The 20791-nt window shown below is 41.7% G+C and overlaps 1 protein-coding gene across 2 annotated transcripts; it reads right to left on the bottom strand.

The window, feature by feature from the left end:
• Positions 1-1342: 1342 nt before the first annotated feature.
• On the bottom strand, positions 1343-20778 carry SGTB (small glutamine rich tetratricopeptide repeat co-chaperone beta). Of its 2 annotated transcripts, none has more exons than XM_081213127.1 (11): positions 20579-20778; positions 16343-16464; positions 11990-12093; positions 10707-10776; positions 8814-8913; positions 8294-8398; positions 6970-7108; positions 6820-6882; positions 5534-5571; positions 4682-4765; positions 1343-3920 (listed from the first exon to the last, which is right to left on the bottom strand). In XM_081213127.1, the coding sequence occupies exons 1-11, from the start codon at positions 20719-20721 to the stop codon at positions 3809-3811; spliced, it is 1080 nt and encodes a 359-aa protein (XP_081069253.1). In that variant the 5' UTR covers positions 20722-20778; the 3' UTR covers positions 1343-3808. The 2 variants fall into 2 exon arrangements, with proteins under 2 accessions (XP_081069253.1, XP_081069254.1); XM_081213128.1 differs by lacking the exon at positions 20579-20778 and adding an exon at positions 20434-20558.
• Between the last annotated feature and the right edge of the window lie 13 nt (positions 20779-20791).

Raw genomic sequence — 20791 nt, 5'->3', positions numbered from 1 at the left:
AGCTGCCCTAATTATTACTTGTATAACTCATTTAATGATACTTGCAACAGGGCATGTAGTATCTGGATAAATGACTCTGTATTGGATAAATAATCTGTATTGAGGAAGGGTGCAAACTATTTCATGCACGCTGATGTTCATAGGAAAAGCAGTGGCTAATTCCCAATCTCGCACCCTACATTAAAACAGGATTCTCTACATCTAGAAATACAGCATATTTTACAAATGTTTTTGGAGGTCATATATTAGGGATTTAATTCACCATGTAATAAAGAGGTGTGGGGAACCAGGATGATTTGAGTACAGAGTCAGTGAAGCGCCATTTCGACCATAAGAGCCATTCAAACCGAACATCCATCTGGTCCAGGGATGGGGAATCCTGTTGCTGGACTACAACTCCCATCATCATCACCAACCAACAGCTATGCTAGCTGGGCTGATAGGTGTTGAAGACCAACAACATATAGCAGGTCCCATGCTCCCCATCCCTGATGTAATCCAGCATTCTATTCACAGTAAACAACCAGATGTCTCTGGAAAGTGTGCTAGTGGCACTTGGAGGCAAGAGTTCTCTGGAGCTATTGCTCCCCAGCAACTAGTATCTGTACTTAGAAGCACGCTGTCTTTGAACTTTGGAGGCTGTGTACAGTTTGAAGGCTGCTGCAACTACTTTGCAAGGCACTGTAGGGATGAAATAGCTCAGATTCTGACAGAAATTGGAAAGAGTACGGCTGATACTTTCCTTGTATAGTGTTCATCACATGCTGAAAAGGTACCTCTTTACCCGGCCTTTGACATCTGCCTGATGTTTTAATTACTTTTAATATTGTATTTTTACATTGCTGCAACCGGACTCTGGGGCCATAAAGACTATGAGTGCAAAAGGAAATGCAAAAATCAATTAGTCAAGAATTTCTCCTGTTTTGAATTATTTCAGTAAAAACCAGACTAGCAACCCAAGCATCTAGCAAGACACTGCAGTGGTAGTTGCTGGCATATCCCTCCATATAGATGTCTCCCACAAGTATCACTGCTAGCAGTGAAGCAATATTTTAGTTTGCATTCCATATGGCTAACTGACCAGAATGCCAACATAAGTCTTTGAATGATACACAGTGAGGATTTATTGTATTAAATCAGCCCTTAAACACACTTAAAAGGAATCTATAAGCGCAGGATTCAACTGCAAGGCTGTTTCTTCCTTAATGCTGCAGATAGGGAAAACTAGTTTTATTAGCAGGCAGAAACCCCTAGAAACAGTCCTAGTTTAAAACCAATTTGTACAATAAAGTCAATTTCTTCATGAAACAAGAAATGGGAAGTAAAAACTATACGGACAATGTTGGAAAACAGTAAACTATTCTTTATTTTAAGTGTTCTTTTATTAAACTTATTCCAAACAACACAAGACTGATCCAAGAATCATCTATGGAAAACTGAAGAACAGATTCAGGTGTGAATAGCTGCTAATCTAAAATGTTACCTGGAATGTGCATTTTTATTTGGAAAACAGTCTGCCTGATCTAACAGTGTGAAAAGGCTAGTAGTTTGCCATAAATGCAACACTTTCTACTGTTTCAAACACATCTTATCTGGTTAGTTCACTGAACATCTGAACGGGTGCTAATCAGCAACTTAAATATGGGGTGGTAGCCACGAAGAAGGTTGCATCTCTGATCATACTTTTTGAAAACACTATCATGACTGGTTAAATCAGCACTGGACTATTTCTACCCAGTGAGTTCAGGACACCAGTATATAGCTACTGCCATTTCTAATTAATTTAAATGTTAATTACTCAAAAGCAATTTAATGAGTAGTTTGCATTGTACCTTTATACTGCAAGCTTTATATTCCATATTTTCAGTATTCTAATTACACTTGCTCAGCAGCGACTCCTACTTCTGAATGAAAATATGCTTGAAGCACTGTCCTAATGCCAATACCCAGACACCCAAGGTACTTGAGAACTTGGAAAAGGACAGGTCAGTGGGGACCAAGCATATTGAAAAACAAAGGTCAAAAACTGCTGCTTTGTAGAGCGAGTAGCTGAGGAAAAAGACAAATGTTAACAGCACTGCAACAGACTCTTGGTGCTCTCTCACCTGCTCAGCATTCCAAATATCCTCCAATGAACTATTTCCTGAATGTGGCAATATATTGTTAGCCTGAAAGTCTCTCTCCTTATAGACTTTCTAAATTGGTTCTGCAGAAATGCGTAAGTATGCTTGGTTGGAATTACAGTATAAAAAATATAGTGACAGGAGGTGCGTACAGGAAGGAAGAGGCATAAAGACAACAGCAACAAATAAAAATTCAGAACAAAGGCAGAACTAAAAGGGGATAACAAAAAGCTGACTTCAGATAATCTACAACATACATACTGTATTAACTTTCTGCTGTCAGATTTCCTTTAAGACAGTTTCTAATGTGCAACCAATACGTGGTTACATAAACCACAGATTACGTAAACAGGCACATTACAACTACATTGAATAGATAGTATGAGCATATAACTCATCTCTTTATAAAAACATGGTGTCATTCCATCAAAGTTTTTAGAGCTATCTCCAGGGTAAAATCTTGGGTTCTGTGTACGCCAGAGAGACTATTTCTGCATATTACTGGGAAAACTTTCATCCCCATCTTTTGTTCTGATTCTACACTGCTTTTTCCTCAACACCCCTTGGTGCACCTTTTCCAGTTAGGGCTTCTAAAATTCTCCCCACTATCCATCCATTACAAACTGATAAGGAGACTGAGAATCACCTCTTACTCAATCACAAGTCTTAAATATGGCTTTCATAATTTCCTTCTCCTTGCTCCTCTCAATACATTCAATGCAATGCGGAACTGCTGCTGTGCAAGTCCTGTCTATTAAGACAAGTATAGCAAAGAAGGAGGCCAAGCGTCCCCTTTTACATCTAGCCCAAGCTGCCCTATAAGAAATGTTTCCAATTATTTCACAGTAGTGAAAACTTAGTAGGTACACCCTGCTTGTCAGCCTACATGCTGTACCTCTTTGCCTGTACCTACTCATAGACCCGTAAATTCTGCACAGCTTAAATCTTTCTGGTCCAACTCCTACAAGACAGACCCATTTATTTCTCCCCTAGCTTAGGGTTTACTCACCCTCTTTCCATCTCCCACCACATCATCTTAGCCTGAAGCAACTCCAACAATCAGACCTATTGCTCTCCTTCCTTTCAAAAACCCCAGTAATGACCCACAATGTGGGGGGAAAAGCAGTCTTCACTTTATAAGCTTATAAAGTAAGAAATGCAACATTAGTCATGCAAATTTTGTTTTTGCTTGCCACAGCCTTGTCTCTGGGGCAGCGGCAACCCTTCAGTTTTGAGGAAAGGCTGCCTTATTTAATATATTTTGAATACAGATTTTACATAGGACTGACTAGCCTATCAAGCATTATTACTCCACAAGTAATATTATGTCACCACAAGTGGGTGATCTCTTTCAACGCACAACCCTAGTGCAAAAAATCCACTCTCTTAAAAGAGAACGAAAAATTGCATGCTTTTGTGCATTGATACGAAAATGCTGCCTTATATGTAAAGATTTTAATCTGTCACCAGTTTTATTTATAGTCCATTTACAAAGGCATCAATATACATACATGATATGTTCACATCTGTGTGCAATGAATCTGTTTTCAACAGACGATAAGGAATACACACAAAAGGATTTCCAGTCTCATGTCTGAGAAGAATTACAATGGTGATATTTGCTACTAGCTACAGTATGCCTTTTGGAATTAGTAAAACAGTGTTCTATCACATGCTGCTTTTAATCAGGAATGCTCTTCAGTGCTGCCGCTGAAAGATCTGCTTCGAACGTGGTTCCGCAGCTGCTCTATGAGTTCCGGGTTTTGCTGCTGTATCTGCTGTGCAAACTGCTGCCCTCTGTACAGAAATTTTTGTTTTTATTTTACAAAGATCAGTAAACAAGAGGAAGCCACTGTTGTGCTGTACTCAAAACACAGGAAGCCAAAGCTCAAATTAACTCTACAACTGAAAGAAAGTACTAATCAGACAGCCCATTTGCCCTAAGCTGAAAAAAACATGAAATTTAGAAAGCTGCTCTTCATTTTGCTGAAAAGACAGGGAAAGCACAGGCCCAATGCTCAAACGAAGGATCAGAACATAGATGTGAAGTTGTAACCAGCGACGGCAACAGAAAACAAGAACTACTAAGTCAGCCCCCTTTAAAACAACTTAAAAATAGACTATTTTCAATATTCCATTGGTCCCTAAGCCCTGCCCAACCTTTAAATTCAGTGGGTGAGGCCTTGCTAATGGTGTCAGAGTGGTTACACCAGCTTTGCAAAATTCTGTACCACTAATCATTAAAGGGACACGTTCTATTTACAGTTTCAGGAGCCCAATGAAGACTTTTCTACTTAACCAAGCTTTCATCAACTGAACTGAACAACTAGTTTTGCCTGTGGCTGACATTGTTGATAATTAAGGAATTTTATATGCTGTTTGATACTGTTTTAGTGTACTCATGTCCTAATATACTTCTTACATATTTGCAAGCATAATACTGCTTGAACATTCTTATGGACAAGCAGTCTATAAAATTTCATATGAATAAAAAGAACCTCATAAATAAATCATTTCCATAAATATTAACTTGCAATTGCAGTATGTACGTCACTTACGCATGTATGAGACTTGACAGATCAGTGAGGCCACCAACACCTGCCGCAGGGCCCCCTATAGCATTTGTCATCATTCCCGACATCCTAAGGATTTTAGATACATGGAGAAATATAGGCATTAGAGTGGGTGTATGTGTGTGTGTGTGTGTGTGTGTGAGAGAGAGAGAGAGAGAGAGAGAGAGAGAGAGAGAGAGAGAGAGATACATTTATCAAGTGTTCTCTGCCATATTATATAAGGAAAATAAGCTACAAGTAAATGTAGCTGTCGCTCTGGGAAGGACGTCAATTGGCACAACTTTCCCTTGCACAACTCCAATTAAAACAACCGGGAGTTTTAGAAGGCACAGCTGCTCTCTTGCACAATTCTGAGTCATTGCAATGGGGATCTGTGCTTGAGAAATTCCTGTTGAATTCTTCCGAATAACAATAAAATATTTTGCTGTTAAAAGTATGATTTGCTAATAAAGTATTGGTCTTCTGCACCTCCTTTAATCTATTCAAGGTCTGTTCATGTATTATGTTGTCTCTGAGATCCCAGTGTCAGTTTTGATTCTAGGGTCTTAAGCCTCTTCTTCACCTATCTGCAGCACACATAATATTTAACAGAATTTTGCTCTTGGCAATCCCTGAATTGCTGCTTATTACTAGCAAGAAAAATGATTAATGACTTTTTAGCCCTAGAGAGTGCCTTCTGCAGGGGTGGGGGGAGGGAAGGAACAGGTGTGCCCATGATGTGAAAACTGCTAGTTCAGAGGCCCCCCCCCCCAAAAAAACCCCATATCCTCTATGGTATGTCAAAGACTTTTTCACTTATGTCTTTCAACAGAGACTCCATTCTTAGTTCATACTTACAGTTGCTGAACTTGAGGATTCTGCATTAAACTCGCTGCCTGAAATAGATGAAATGCCTTGAGTTGTAATGCAGCCAGTGTTTAGCCCATAGCACAGTGAATAAAGAGGAGGCTTGAAATTTCACAGCATTGTGAACAGAGGTCAGATCTTTGACCAACCCTAAGCTGTCTGGCAAGCAAATGCCTTGGGCTCGATCCAAACCTGCTGTTTTGCAAACAGAAGGGCTTTCTCAATTTGCAGAAGTGACCTGGATCCAGTGGAAGCTCCTGCTAGAGGAAAAGGGACGAGGCATTTTTTGCCAATTTCCCTTGCCCTCTGCGGCTCAAGAGCTACCTCCCACACTGTTCTAGAAGATGTTCCAACGTTCTGGAGCAGGTTTTCAGGTAGCGTAGGGGGGCTTTAGGGGGTGTGGCATTTGCCTCCTAGGTGGGTCATAAGGAAAGGGTTAAAATGAGTGTGATGTGATTGGCCAGTGGAAACTGATAGAGTTAGAGGGGGTGTTGTGTGAAAGTCAGTTGAGAGTTGGGAGTTGAAGAAGGAGGAGGGAGGAATAGTCTGTGGGTTGGTCGAGTTGTGTGGTGAGAGAGTGAGAGGAATTATTAGGTAGAGTCACAGTTAGTTGGGATAATCAGTTTTAAGTTGTTAGATACGAATAGGACAGTTAAGGAACTAAGATTAAGAAACTGCCAAGAAAAATTAACTGAAACCATAAGCTTGTTCATGCCTATAGAATAAACTTGATTATTTGTTAATGTTACCAACTGACTGGACTCTGTGTGTACCCGTGAGAAACGGGTTGGTGGCAGCAAAGAAAGCAACTACAGTGGTGGCACAGGGTCAATAGACCGTCAAACGTCCGGGGGCCCTGTGTGATCGCCACAGGGGGCAACAGGCAAAAACTGCATCTCCCTCCTTCTCTTCTGCCTATGAGAGCACACAGTTGGTCGAGTTCCATTCCAAACATCTCTGGATCCAACACCTTATGGGGTCTCAGTTTTGAGAGGCTCATAGAAAACCTCATTTTATCAGGATATACAATGTAGGTCCCGTTTCTAAGCAGCCATAAGACCCTCCCCAAAACTATTTTGAAATGCATTCCAAAGACTTGGGAGCAGAATTCATTATAGCAAAACAAAAGAATCAGTGACAATCTACCATGGGGTTTGTCAGCATTGAGTAAGAAGAGTTGAGGTTTCTAAATTGCTCTTCAGGAGAGCAAAATAAGACATGAAACAGAAGGAGGACCTGAAACGGAAACCACAAATATTAATTTTAAATGCACTTACCATGCTAATGAAGGCAGGATTGTTTATCAAGCTTGCCATGTCAAAACTTAATCCAGTTCCAGTCTGAAAATTAAATATACACATCAATCCTGTACAAAGTAGCACCGAGTCATTACAATAGTTGAATAAATAGTTTGAAAGCCAACTTACAGGACTGGACATGTCTCTTAACTTCTGTTCGGCTATTTTCAGATTTGACTTATAGGAGTCATTTTCCGGATCAAGGTCCAGTGCTTTTCGATAGCTATTAATTGCTTCTTGGTATTTGTTCATTGAAGTCAGAGCCAATCTGATACGAACAAAGGAAGCCAATGTGAAAAAGCCAATCTGAAAGAGTATTTGTATTTTCTGATCTAATTCGCATTGATTTAAATGAAAAAAATGTAAATGCTGCTTAAATTCTAAGGAAGGACTCTAGTCCACAAAACTTTTAAGACATAATAAGTCTGTTTTGGCTTTGAGGTGTCAGGGAACTCCCAGCAGTGAACTAGAGTGTTGCCTACACTGACTGGCTGGTGTCCATTGAGACTAGCAGAGCGGGAGGCAGGAAGCCCAACAGTAGCTGAAACCAGAACCAATGACAAGCAGAGCCACCCTCTGTCTGGTTGTAAGTAAGAAGGCAGACAGATGGGGGCAGGGTGAGGTTGGTGGGGTGCCAGTGCCAGACTATTCTGTGCTCTAGACAAGACAAATGACTTGACTCCCCCCCAAAAAGTTAACTTCAATTTTCAAAAACAGATGTCTTGTATAAATGATAAAATTCTTCAAAATATAAAATAAAAGTAAAGTCATATGAGAAATTTATAGCAGGCCTGCTGCTTACTTGCATTTAACTTGTGTGCATTCAGCTTTTCAAGCTTGACAAAAAAATTAAAAGGGGGCAGGGTTCTAGGAAAAATGTAAGTGCAGCGATTTTTAAAATGGCTTTCTAGGGGTTGTTCTGGCTTTACATGGTTTTGCTTGCATGCATAATGGCCAGGAACATAACCCCCATGTAAGATGCAAGTTACCTGTACTGTACTAGTAATTTTGGCTGTTAAGCTAAAGGGTGAAAGGTTCAGCCAAATTCAAAATTGCACATCTGCAGTCCTAGGTAGCCCAATAAAGGTATCATATCACCAGCTTTATGTCTCTTTTACAGAGGGTCCAACTTAACCAATACCATCTAACTCAAATATGTTTCTTATTGCAATTAGCACTGTAGTTGTACATCTAATGTTTTAGGCCAAACAAAATTAATAGTTGCTATTGCTGCTGTATCATTCTCAATAACATCCATATGGACTCCTCTTAGACAGAGTCTGCAGTGTTTATGTACTGGTAGAATAAAATAAATCTGATAGGCAGTTGCCAAGCGATCAGAAATTATCCCAGGGGCATACTGTAAGTGTGGCGAGAGTTTGATAACTGATGTGTAGTTGTGTTAGGACAACACACTTTAAATTTGATGTTCAAACAAGTTAGGTTTACTTACCCCATTCTTCCATATGCTTTGCTATATTTTGGATCTATTGCTATAGCTCTTTCACAGTCCGTTATTGCTTCATTATGGTTACTCAACTTACTTTGAGCAGCAGCTCTGAAGTGAAAAAGAACAAGAACAAAGAGGGCAGCTAAGAAAAGTGTATATCAACAACGAGACTATCCATCCACTCATCAACTCAATCCAGTAATGTTGACATCCTAACATTTAAACTAATTTGCAGCCCAATCCTAATCATGTTTTCTTGGAAATTAATTCCAATCAATCTCAGCGGAACTTAATTCCAAGCAAATATATTTAGCATTGCAACCCTATCCCCAGCAAAGTCACCTGAACAAAACTAACTTCGCAATGGACTGAACTGGACTACTTAAGGAAATATAGTGGAGTTTTTATAGGGGGGGGGGAACCATGCTGGTGATCAAACAAGGACAAGAGTTTGGAGCCGTGTTCTGGGGAAGTGTAGACATATAGTAGAACTGATATAATTCATTGTTACAAGTTTATTTACCTGTTGCAATAATAGACTGCATTATTTGGATCCAATTCTATAGCCTGAGTATAACAATCCACTGCAGCACCATAATTTTCTTCCTTCATGTGATTATTACCTGAAATAAATTGCAACAATAAAATTTTGTGGATAATTGGAATGCTGATGTATTAAACAACAGCCACAGATTGTTATAAACTACACCACATAAAGCACTTTTATGACTCTGTTGCCCTTTGCAACTGTCTTTTCAGAAACAAATTGCTTTCAGCAGTATAACACATGCCAACTAGAACTATGCATGCCTTTTCCATGCAATTTTCCTTGATACAAAATGACACAACATATGACCTTTGTTTGTGGAAATTCAAGAGATATCGTCATTTTAAACAAGGAGGAAAATGGGTAGAATAAGCGAGTCAGTATAGTCTGGTAGCTAGAGTACTATAACTGTATCCGAAAGCTTTGTGTTTAGATGCCATGTCATAAATGAGTGGGGGCCTTGGACATATCACAGAACTGCAGCCTTGGTGCCCCCAAATCTCTAAAATAGGAAAAGCTTTTATTACCTATTTCATAGGCCTACAGCATGGGTGTATGGGGTAACAACTGTAAGGATTTGCAGTATATAGAAAATATTTAACAGTTACTCAATATATCTGTTCCATCTGAATCAGGAGAGGCAGTGGAGGTGGGAGCTTGGAGATGGCGATGGGCTTTATGTAGGCCAATAAAATGAAGCTGAATCCTGAAAAAACTAAGTTGGTATGTTTCCTGAGTTATCACATCAGGGAGGTGTGAAGATGGCCTGTTCTGGATGATACCACACTCCTCTGGAAGGAGCAGTTTGGCAGTGCTCCTGGATTCAACACTGCCACTGTGAGCTTATCCCTCACAGAGTTACAATTCCCATCAACCCTTAATGAACTACAGTGCCCAGCATTCTGGGCGGGGGGGCAGAACATGCCTTAAAGGTGTCGCTTGCAATCAGCACACAACAGAGACAGGGAACCTAACTCACTTTTATGGAAGTAAGTCTTACTAAATTCAGTGGGATTACTTCCAAACAGAGCTGCAAGTGTATTAAAGAAATGTTAATCTACTAATAAGATAGGCAATTAAATTTGCACACAGGCACAAATCATATTTCTGAAGCAATAAGTATTTTGTTCTATTTATTTTTATTTTGTATGGTGATAATAAAACACCTGGGGGGCGGGAATCACCCAACAAGCCCTTTCAGTGGAAGCCATGCACAAGGACTTCTCTCCCTGGTTCTCCCCCATGGCCACCCCAAATTTGGCTCCAAGGGAAGTCAGAAGAACCTCCAGAACAGTGTAGGTGATGGGGAGGGAGGAGAATGGAGGATTATTCCATCCGGCAAGCTGAAAATCTTACGCTGATGGAGCAATTTCAAGAGTGTGACATTGAATTCCTCCCTTGTTTAATAGCAGTTACCTTCTCAGAAGACACACACTCTCTGTGTAAGAGAGAAAGAAGACTGACTCTTCCAAGACTGAACTACTCACCCACAGTTTTTTATACAAGTTTGTATTAAAATATATATTTTAACTGCTGCCCAGTTAAATGAGGGAATCTTTTTAGTAGTTTAGAAGTTTTTAATTGAATGAGTCCAGCTCACTAACTTTGCAGGCCTATTTCCAAGTAAGGATTGCGCTCTACATTTAAGTGTTCCTGTGCTTTTTCATTTCCTCCAGAGCAGCCAGCAGACTATTCCTTTCTATTATACAGCATCTAATGCAATACCCAACAGTTCTCTACTAACAGGGTTGGCTAGAAGCCTGAATAGCTGTGCATCATTCATGAACCATACTTCAATATGGCCGACAACTGAACTACAAAAGCTATGGCAAAATGGAATGGTATGTTTACTTCTTCTCAGTTACATACCTTCATCCTTCAGCTGGTCAGCTTTCTCAAGATCCTCTGGCAAAGAATCTGAGAGAGGCAGTATCTCATTCTATATGAATTTTAAAGAAAGGTAAATCTCATTTTTTAAATAATCTTATCTAGATTTAGCTACCTCTATTACCAATCTTAAATGGAAATTTAGCCAGAGTGGGCCTATCAGCAATGAGCAGGCTAATAAGCTAATATTAGCTTATTATGCAAGGTACAGATGAGGGCAAGAAAAATCAATTGGTATAAAGGATATGACTCTCGTTTTTAAGTGCATCAGGGAACTGAGACACCAGTCAAAATAATATAGTAATCTGGAATATTCAAGTATGAATTGCATTTACTGCACTGGGCTTTAAAACAAAACATCAAACTCTTGGGTGTGCAAGTGTAGCAATCCATGCTGAACTCAGTTGCATGCAGTCAGCTTCTACAACATTGATTATCTATCTGAGCACGTGACTGTCTTCTGCCCAAAACAAGTGGTAAATATTGCCAAACCTGTTTAATAAATATGCAGATTCTTGCATGCAGCTCAACGCTGGGTGCCAGAAATTTGTAATCTAGCTGTTAACTCAGTAACAGGTACCTGACCCTCAGAACGTTTGTACCCATATAAAAGTCTTATTTATTTTAAAATTAAACACTTGCTTTCAAGTAAAAATTTGGCACACACATATCAGGATAGCGACTACTGCGTATTTATTCATTTTTAGTTCATCTGTATGTATATATTTATTTATTACTGAAGCCTCTTTTGAGAGATTGCCAGTGTTTGAACAATCATTATTTTGGCTTAATAAGATGAAATATGAATGAACCTTTTACCTGCACATGCAGTTTGTTCTGCTACCCTTTACTGGCCTGAATGAAACATGGTAGTCTCTTGTCCAAACCAGGAGACTGACTATACTTACCAGCCTTGGAACAAGACAGGATGGAACAAGACTACAAGTTTAAGTAAGCCTCAACACATGGTTCAAGATTCTGGCTTGTTCCAAAGATGGTGATCACCAAGTTTTCCTGTTCAAACTATGGTTCACTGGTGGCTTCTTCATTGAATTCAGGCATGTTGCAAAAGCGGTAGAAAAAGAGTTGCATGTGAGGCTCTTTGTTCTTAGCTTATTAAGGGCAGATATGATTGTCTGAACCAGACCACTAGTCCCTTTTCTTCAGCTAACATGCTAGAACTAAAACCTCCTAAGAAAACAAAAAAACTGTGCCCTGTTAAAATTATTTAAGTTATAAACATATCTGCTCCAATACAATCTTACCTTGTGACAAGAATCTTCAAACATTTCTGTCAAACGTATAGGTACTGCAAGATGGGAATCCTCCAAATTAATTTTAAAGACTGTCTCCAAACACTGAATTGCCACTGTAGAGAAATATGTTTTGTTTTGTTTTTTAAAAAGGAAACCACCTGTTAATTTACCAATATATATGAGTAACACAAATTCTTCATTCCATGCCTTATAATGACAATTCACTAACACCAGAATCAAACCCACAGTTGTGGAAGGGTGACCATATGTATGCCATGATAGAGGAAAGGCAGGATATTAATGGCAGAAACCAAAGAACTTGAAATAAATCAGAGGTGGATTTTGGCAGCTAAATCTGTGCAAATCAGCAAATTTAACATGTAGTGGATCAATAAAGCACTGCCTTCTCTCAGTCAACACCAATTGACCCAGACTCAGTTGACGAACCTGGCCACAGGAACATGCTTCATCAATAAATACTTATAGATTTAAGTGTTATTTATAAGTACTAGTCAGCTTTCTCAGCCTCCATCAAAAGGCAATTTGGATTAGAATTTCTTTGGAAATGTACTTCACATGGGAAAAAATAATGGTGTGACTGTTGGTATCACGTCTTCCTAGTTTCTAAGTCAACTACACCCATTGGCCACCTTCACAAGAAATGGTAAACCATGGTTTAACGCTATGAGCCTGACCTAGAACAAACCTGAGGGGATCCTTAGGCTCACACAAACCTCCCTCCTGCCTCACAACTTTGGCAGCATTTAGTCTTATTTTCCCTGAAACTTGGCTTGTTGTGTCATCTGGACTGAGGACTGAAATTTATAACAAACTAATCAAGTCAGCTGGAGAACCCATGGTTTGAACTGGGCTTTCTTCTATACCGATCAGAGACCAACCACATTCATGTACTCCTACAGTGTCAACTCTTTCCAACAGGCAACACGAGCTGGGCAATCATTCCTCTCTATGGCTAAATAAGGACAGACTGGACCTATCTTGATAACTTGCAATATTTCTCTCTCTCTCTCTCTCTCTCTCTCTCTCTCTCTCTCTCTCTCTCCTTAACGTCACAAAAATGTTTGATTTAACAAAAGTGCATGTGTTATCCAAGCAAGAAAAACAAACGAACATATCATCCGCACAACTTCCATTAGTACCAAAGGTGCAGAGTTTCTAAAATAATAACGGGCCTTCTAGAACAAACTGCATCATCTGTTTGCAATTGCTATAAAGCACTCTGACGTCCTGGGATAGAACAGTCTAAAATAAACAAATGGTTTCAAATAAAAGTTTATTTAGGTTTGTGATACTTCCAAACAATTTTCTCGAATTCAGAATGGTTTTATATATAGGATATCAATGTTACTTTGCTGTTAAAGAATAATGAGCATGTTTTGTAGTTAAAACTTGCAACAGCTTCACTATTCCCCTACCCCTTACTCCAAAAAGTTCAGGTAATGTACAACAGCCTTCCCCAAACTGCTGCCCCCTCCTGTTTTGGACGAAAACTCCCATCAGTTGCAACCAGCATGGCCAATAATCGTAGGATGATGAGCTATAGCACAAAACATGTAGAGGGACACCACAATGCAGGAAGCTAATGTATACTGATACTCTCTCACAACAAACCTGTGAGGTTAGGGCTTGGCGTCAGCTGGTAAGATTTGCAGTTCAGGTTGGATTTTAACCTGGGTTTCCCCAAGCTGAGTACAACACTGTATATTTACTACACTACACTGCTTTTGTTTTGGAAAAGGAAACTTTTAATCTGGAATTATTTCCAAACCTTTCCAAAAAAACCCTGTCAATTGTTCATTTATTTTAACAAACTTTTCCTAACGAAAAGCCAAGCTGCCTTCTTTTTTATTGCTGAGATGCTTTCCAAGCCAACAAGCTCAACATGGAATTACACCCTCAATCTTTGCAGGCCCGCAAGGCCTAAAAAACCCCAAATACACATTCCCCCAGCAAAACTGCATTTGATGTTAAGAAAAAACCTGCGAAAAACAAGGGAGTATGCCAGAGTGGCACATGACACAAGGGCAGAGCAGCACTCACTGGCATGGGGAAAAGGGCACAACAGTAAGTATTGGCCCCTCCAAAATAGAAGCAGCCTACAGGTGCACACCTGTGCAGCCACTGCCAACTCATGAGTTCCCTGGACATCTGCCCTGCCTTTCCCATTCCTGGGGAGTGGCATCACCACTTGAAGGGCACCACTGATGCTCCATCTCCCGCCAACCCCCATATATTACTCCTGGGAGTATGGCAAGGTAGGGATGAAGGGACGTCTACTGCAGATTCTTCCATGCATTAAGTTGCTCAATTCCTGCTGCCCATACTAGGAATTGGTACTCTGCTGGTCAAGGTACGTGCTGTGCCAAGGAACTCAGAATTCCCATATATTTATGTAGGAGAGTGTAAAAGGTCTTGTAAGTCATACAAAGGGCCTCGATTGCCATGCAATTTGTGATGCCTGCCTGATTAGTCCCATCATCTTGCTGTACCCACTTTGCTTAATAGGTCATGACTCCTCTTTGCTTCTATATAAGCTTCCTATTCCTGTCTATGCCCTCAATCTGTGCAAGCAGTCACATTACAGTGGTACCTCTGGTTAAGTACTTAATTCGTTCTGGAGGTCTGTTCTTTACCTGAAACTGTTCTTAACCTGAAGCACCACTTTAGCTAATGAAGCCTCCTGCTGCCGCCACACCGCCGGAGCACAATTTCTGTTCTTATCCTGAAGCAAAGTTCTTAACCCGAGGTGATATTTCTGGGTTAGCGGAGTCTGTAACCTATGTCAAGAGTGGGAAGCCTGTGATGTGCCAGATGAATGCTGGACTTCAGCTTCTACCATCCCTGACCAGTGGCAATGCTGGCTGGGGATAATGGGAGTTGGAGCCCAAAAAATTTGGAAAGTCCCATGTTCCCCATCCCGATCCATAGCTTGATCCATAGCCTTCTCAATATAGCTTCTCATGAAGCTATATTGCTTCATGCTCTGCTTGAGCTTTAACATATCTCTTTCCCTGCTACTTAATCTCACTGTATGCTTGGATTGCTTACACTGAGAAAAATTCTACTGTCTAATCAAGCACAAATTTCCTAATCCCTCAACATGTCAATTCCATTTGACTCTATCTTGCTGGGTTATGCCTATGCAAGTATTGCAGTTCACTGTTCTGAACAAAAGGGGGCCACCACTGAAAAGGCTTGATCCTGTGTTGCCATCCTCCAAACCTCCTGTAGAGGAGGAACATGAAGCAGTGCCTCAGATGATCTCAGGGTCCAGGTCAGTTCATTTACAGCCTAGCAATCACACATCTACATCCAGTGCAGAATAAGGCAATTTCATGTATGTAATGAATCTGCTGTTGGCCCACAGATGGCTCCCAAATGAACTATGGTTTTGCCATCATCTCCTTTCAACTCTCGGGTAGGAAGTACCCTGAGAAACTCCAGTTGACTACATACCAGGCAGGATGGGAGCCACTCCCAGCTGAAATTCCCTCAACATAGAGAGGCAGACCTAGAGCTAAGCCTCTCTATCCTTGCCTTTGATCTAAGCATGTCACATGGAAGACTTTGCCTCTGTGGTGTATGAAGCAAGAAAGATGAGCCTCACCAGCCTCCAGAAGCAATTTTTGGCTACCAAGCCCACCCAGTTTGTGGTTTCCTGCCAACTGAGCCTCATTGTTGCTCCATGTAAACTAAGAACATAAGGATCAGGCCAATGGGACATCTACTGCAGCATCCTGATCTCATAGTGGTTGCTCAGATGCCTGCAGGAAACCTGGATGCAAGACCCAAGCATGAGAGCATTCTCTCCTCTTGTGGTTTCCAGAAACTGGTATTTAAAAGCCTTGCTGTTTCTGATCATGGAGACAGATCATAGCCATCATGGCTAGTTGCCATTGATAAGCCTTATCCTTTATATATTTGTCCAATCCTCTTTTAAAGCCACCCTAGTTGGCATCCATTGCTGCTTCCATCACTGACTCCTGTGGGAGTGAGTTCCACAGTTTAAGTATGCACAGCATGTAGAAGTACTTTCTCTTATCTGTCTTGAATCTTCCAACATTCAGGAAGACAAAACAGGCGCCAGGTCTGGCTGCCCACTGCAATCTGACCCAGCTCTCTCCAGGGGTTACGCACTGCAAGGGAACATTGGTTGTGTTTCGACAAGCTGTCTTCCTGGGAAGTCTGTCTGCTATTAGTCATCTTCTGACAAGGTGTCTCTGCTTGAAAACCTCCAGCACAGAATAAAACAAACACAGCTTTAATGCCTCTCTTGGTTTTCACACATTTGACATCAACACTTCCATCAGGCATCATGACTCTTCAGTCATCACCACAAACCTTCCAAGCTTTCTTGTTCATCTGATGTGAATGCATCCATCTGACTCTGTTCTCGCAAGAAATGGATGACAGCATATACAAGGCGTTTGACAGAAGACATTTTCAAGGTCTGTGAAGCTCCCCTGAATCACAAAAGTAAGAACAATCAAATTAGTTCTAAGGAAATACAGGGAAACCCAGTGAGAACGCAAAAGCTTTTAGATTTCAACAACAGTTTTTTTCTGGATACTACTTTACTGAATTATGCTGAAGCTAGAAGAGTTTGTTGTGGATAACGAAGACTCCTTTATCATAGACTATAGGGCTCTGCTCATTCCAACATTTAAAAAAAAAAATTCAATTAAATAGTATTGCATTAACCAATCCTTTTTGCTTTTCCCCATTGCTGTTCCTCTCCAAAAACCAAAACAGGGAAGGGATAAGGCGTGGGTCGGCAAACTAAGTCCTGTGGGCCGGATCAGGCCCACTTGCCTTCTGGATCCGGCCCGCAGATGGTCCAGGAATCGCACATGCACTCTTTCCCTCTCCTTCCCTCGGTGGTGGCACCGGCACCTCCTCCCTCCCTCCCTACTGGCTTCTCCCCACCCTGCCTAGAGGAGGAAGAGGGCTGGGCTTTGTCGGTGCCAGCAGCAGCAGTGCTCAAGCGGCCGCCATTTTAAGCAGCCCTTATCCGGAGCCCTTTCGTGCACCGCTCATCGTCCCCTCGCTGCTGCTGCCAGCCCCTGCAGCTCGCAAGACACAGGTAAGCAGCCACCAGGGCTCATCTGGTGCTGTGGAGAAGGGAGGGGAAAGTCAGGGGAGATGGCTTATAGTCCGGCCTTCCACAAAGCCCCCTGTTGAAAAAAATTGCTGACCCCTGGGATAAGGAGTGCTTATAGAAAGACAGGGTCCCTGCCCCCCAGGCCTTGGGCACCAATAAATTCATCAAATTACCTTTTATCTTCTTAAGTGACTTTGCCCCTCTGCCTTGCTACCTTCTGTAGACTGAGAGAAGAGCTTCAACCAATCGTGCACATAGCTGATTTGTTGGGATTTGCCTCTCAACATGCAACTGCTGCACTTCAAAGAGCCAAAATGTGGGGATACAGGAAGCAGTTAAGCCTGTTAAGCTCTCTATTTCCCTGCATGAGGACTGAGGGAAGAACTAAGAATCTCATAGCATACCAAGACTAACCAATTTATAATGACAAAAGCTTTTGTGGCTTAGAGAAGCCCCTTCAACAGAGACGTAAAGTATCACCCTCAACTGGCAGGTATGCATACAAATGGGTGCAATGTATTGTGGGTTTTATTTATATATATATATATATATATTTGAAAATCAGTGAAAACATCATGCTTTTTTTAAAAAAATGGGCACAAAAGGGAGGAAACGTAGTAGTTGGAAATGATACGGAACCAAGTGCTGATCAACAATATACAATTTATCAAGTAGGTCAATTCTGTTCATTTGGATCTGAGTAGAGACAATGATTTCATTTCGCAACACAGAAATTAATTTCCTGACTCTGGAATTTCTAGATTTTTCTCCTGGGTCTTTTCTTCTGCCCTGTGGTAAAAAAGGCAAGGTTAAGGGACCCCTGGACAGTTAAGTTCAGTCAAAGGCGACTATGGGGTGCAGTGTTCATCTCACTTCAGGCCAAGGGAGCCAGCATTTAGGCTGGTAGGAAGCTGGCTGTGCTGGCATTGCTACCCAACACTGTCTGCCTGCTGGGGTGGAGCATATTCATACTGGTAGTTCTATCAACTATATGCATGGATTTGGTTGGGTTGCAATATTGACTTCTGGGAGGGGTTAAAGTAAGAAAGAGAGAGGTTGCTGCAGTTTGGGTACAGTTTCCCCAAAGAGCAGAGCTGGGGTGTGTTTCCTGGTCTGTTCAAGTGTTCTCCCTAGTTCTCAAAATATGGAGGCTATTATTTTTAATAACCTTTTATTGGATTTTATAAACAAGGATCGTAGGAATAATAATACAAATAAATATACCAAGTCTTCTTATTTCATTTGTATATCACAAAAATAGCATAATAAATTTTCAGTAATACCTACAACATATGGTTCATTATTAGTGATCAATGTGTAAGTTCTTGGTTCGTGAATTTAAACAAAAACAAAGAACAGAGATAACAGGTAACATTCAGCATCACATCCAATCAGGAGCCCTTGTGATTGTACTTAGAATAAGTATGAGTAATAGTCATTTTCCCTCTAATTTTACCAATGAAACAATATCAATGCACTGAAACAATTATGAATGCAGGAGGGGGCGTTCAAAGGGAAGACAATAATTTATGTTTCAGTAAAATTGGGATAAACCAGACTGAGCCAAATGTTGTACATTTTCTGGACTACTGGCATATGGAGGCTATTATGATCTATGCTTGGTGGCTCATACTCAGAGGCCAGGGGCGTGAGTCATAGTGCTAAGATTCTGTGAACCTTGAGGGGGTTAAGATGGGGCGAGCTTGGGTTCCAAGTGAGCTTTTAGAAATTGCTTGAAGCCTGAGTTTCCAGGGGTGGGGGCGGAAGCTTGGCACATTACATATCCTTAAGGGAACTCTTTTCTTCATTTAACGGCAAACCAAGTCCCAGTGCTGAAGAATGAGTGCACTCACCACCGGAAATGAGAACTCAGACTACATGTTGCTGGGCTCAAGATGTTCACGAAAGACAGCAGGTCCGTCACTATGGATCTTATGTCTACTGTGAGGCTGCATTTTGGGTTTTGCTGAGGCATGCACTTTATTTATTTATTTAAAACATGTCTAAACCATCTTTCAATTAGATATTCCCGAGGCAGTTTAGATTGTTAGGGGGGAAACAAAAAACAAATGAAACGACAACAATCGATAAAACATTTTGCAAGTAAAAGGAAGCTTCCTAGTAAATATTTTGAGCTCTTCCTATCACCATCCTACAGCAACTCACATGCACATTGCAGCTAGGCCTGAGGCTGGCCATGGTTATTTACACAATGCATAAGCATATTAGCCCTGGGCAAGAGATGAAAGGATGAAAACAGCAGCAGCTGCCCCGCCCACCCCCAAAAAATCCACCAACTACCTCCAATGTATGGAATGTCCTTAAGGACTCTGTAAAGCACTATGCTCACTGATGCTGCTATAGAACTAAATTATTATTAATAATAATTTATCACCTATCAATGCAGCCCCAAATTGCTTTCCACATTGTTGTTTTAAATGAACCACACAACTGAACTGATGGAAATGGCAAAGGGAAACATGCCCTTTTATGAAAATAAATATAATAACTGTCTTCTTCCAACACAGACCTGCCCTTTAGGATGAAGACTAGAACATGGTGACCTCAATGCAAACTTGTGATTAGTGACACAGGGCTGACTCAGAGCTTCATTTGCATCCAGCATCTTCTCTGTTAGAAATTATGTAACTTAAGGGAAATTTTTCCCAGTACAACTTCATAGGTTATCCTCCTCCCCACCGCCCGCTGCCAAATTCACCCTGAAAAGACTTCATAATACCGATGCTAAAAATACTGTGTGGACTATTAAGGCTGATGATGAACATCCAAAGGGTTGCTAGCCAATGGCGAAGCAAGAAGTGTTGTCATATAATAAACGGTGTGTTTGTTTTAATGGTGGCGCAGCCCACTTGAGGCAAACGTTGCCGAGCGCAGGAGGATGCAGCGTGTCCTTAATAACGGCAGCATTTTGCACCCCCCGGTGCACTTTAAGGAGTTATATAACTGGCCGCTTCTATTTCGGAAAACGTTATTCCTTGGGAATGCTTTCGGCAGGTTCCCCCTGGTTCGCCCACATACGCACATTTGGCAGGTGGACAGCTTCAGGGCTGGGAGCCCACGAGCCCAGGACAGTCATGCAATGCGTACCCAACGCGGGAGAAATCCTGCCTAGGAAACCTGACACAAACACCTCCGCTCGCCCATTTTCTCCATCTGGCTAGGCTACGTCCACCTCAGGTGCGCCAGCCAGACCGAGATCGCCCCGGACGCTAAGGCGGGAGACGGCGAGCTACCTGAGGGGTGGGGTGCGAGGCGAGGACCTGCAAAAGGGGGAAGGAAAGCGACGGGGATGCTGGGCGCCCTTCCTCACCAACATGCGCACCAACATCTGGGAGAGCCCGATGTTCGCCCCGTCCCTCCTTCTTGCACGGGCGGCTACGGCGGCAGCCGCCTCTCTGCGGCTTTTGCGCGACACACTCCATGCAGAAGGGCAGGGCAATGGCAGAAGAGCTTACCGCGCCAGCAGGATCAGGAGGAGGAGGAAGACCGGGCGGGCGGAGCAATGGCTGTCCGCTACCAAGCTGCTTTCGTCCGCCGCCGCTGCTGCTATGAGAGGCACAAACTTGTCCCCGGCTCGCTCCCGAGGCGTTGTTGTCATCCGTGTGAGAGGGAGTGAGGGAAGGCGGGCGCGTGCTTGAAGGGGGCGCGCCTGCGCGCGCAGCGGCGGC

Source organism: Podarcis bocagei, assembly GCF_964188305.1.
Source record: "Podarcis bocagei genome assembly, chromosome: 11".
Taxonomy (NCBI): domain Eukaryota; kingdom Metazoa; phylum Chordata; class Lepidosauria; order Squamata; family Lacertidae; genus Podarcis; species Podarcis bocagei.
The sequence above is the reverse complement of the archived record's forward strand: the minus strand, read 5'-3'. Positions and strand labels throughout refer to the sequence as shown.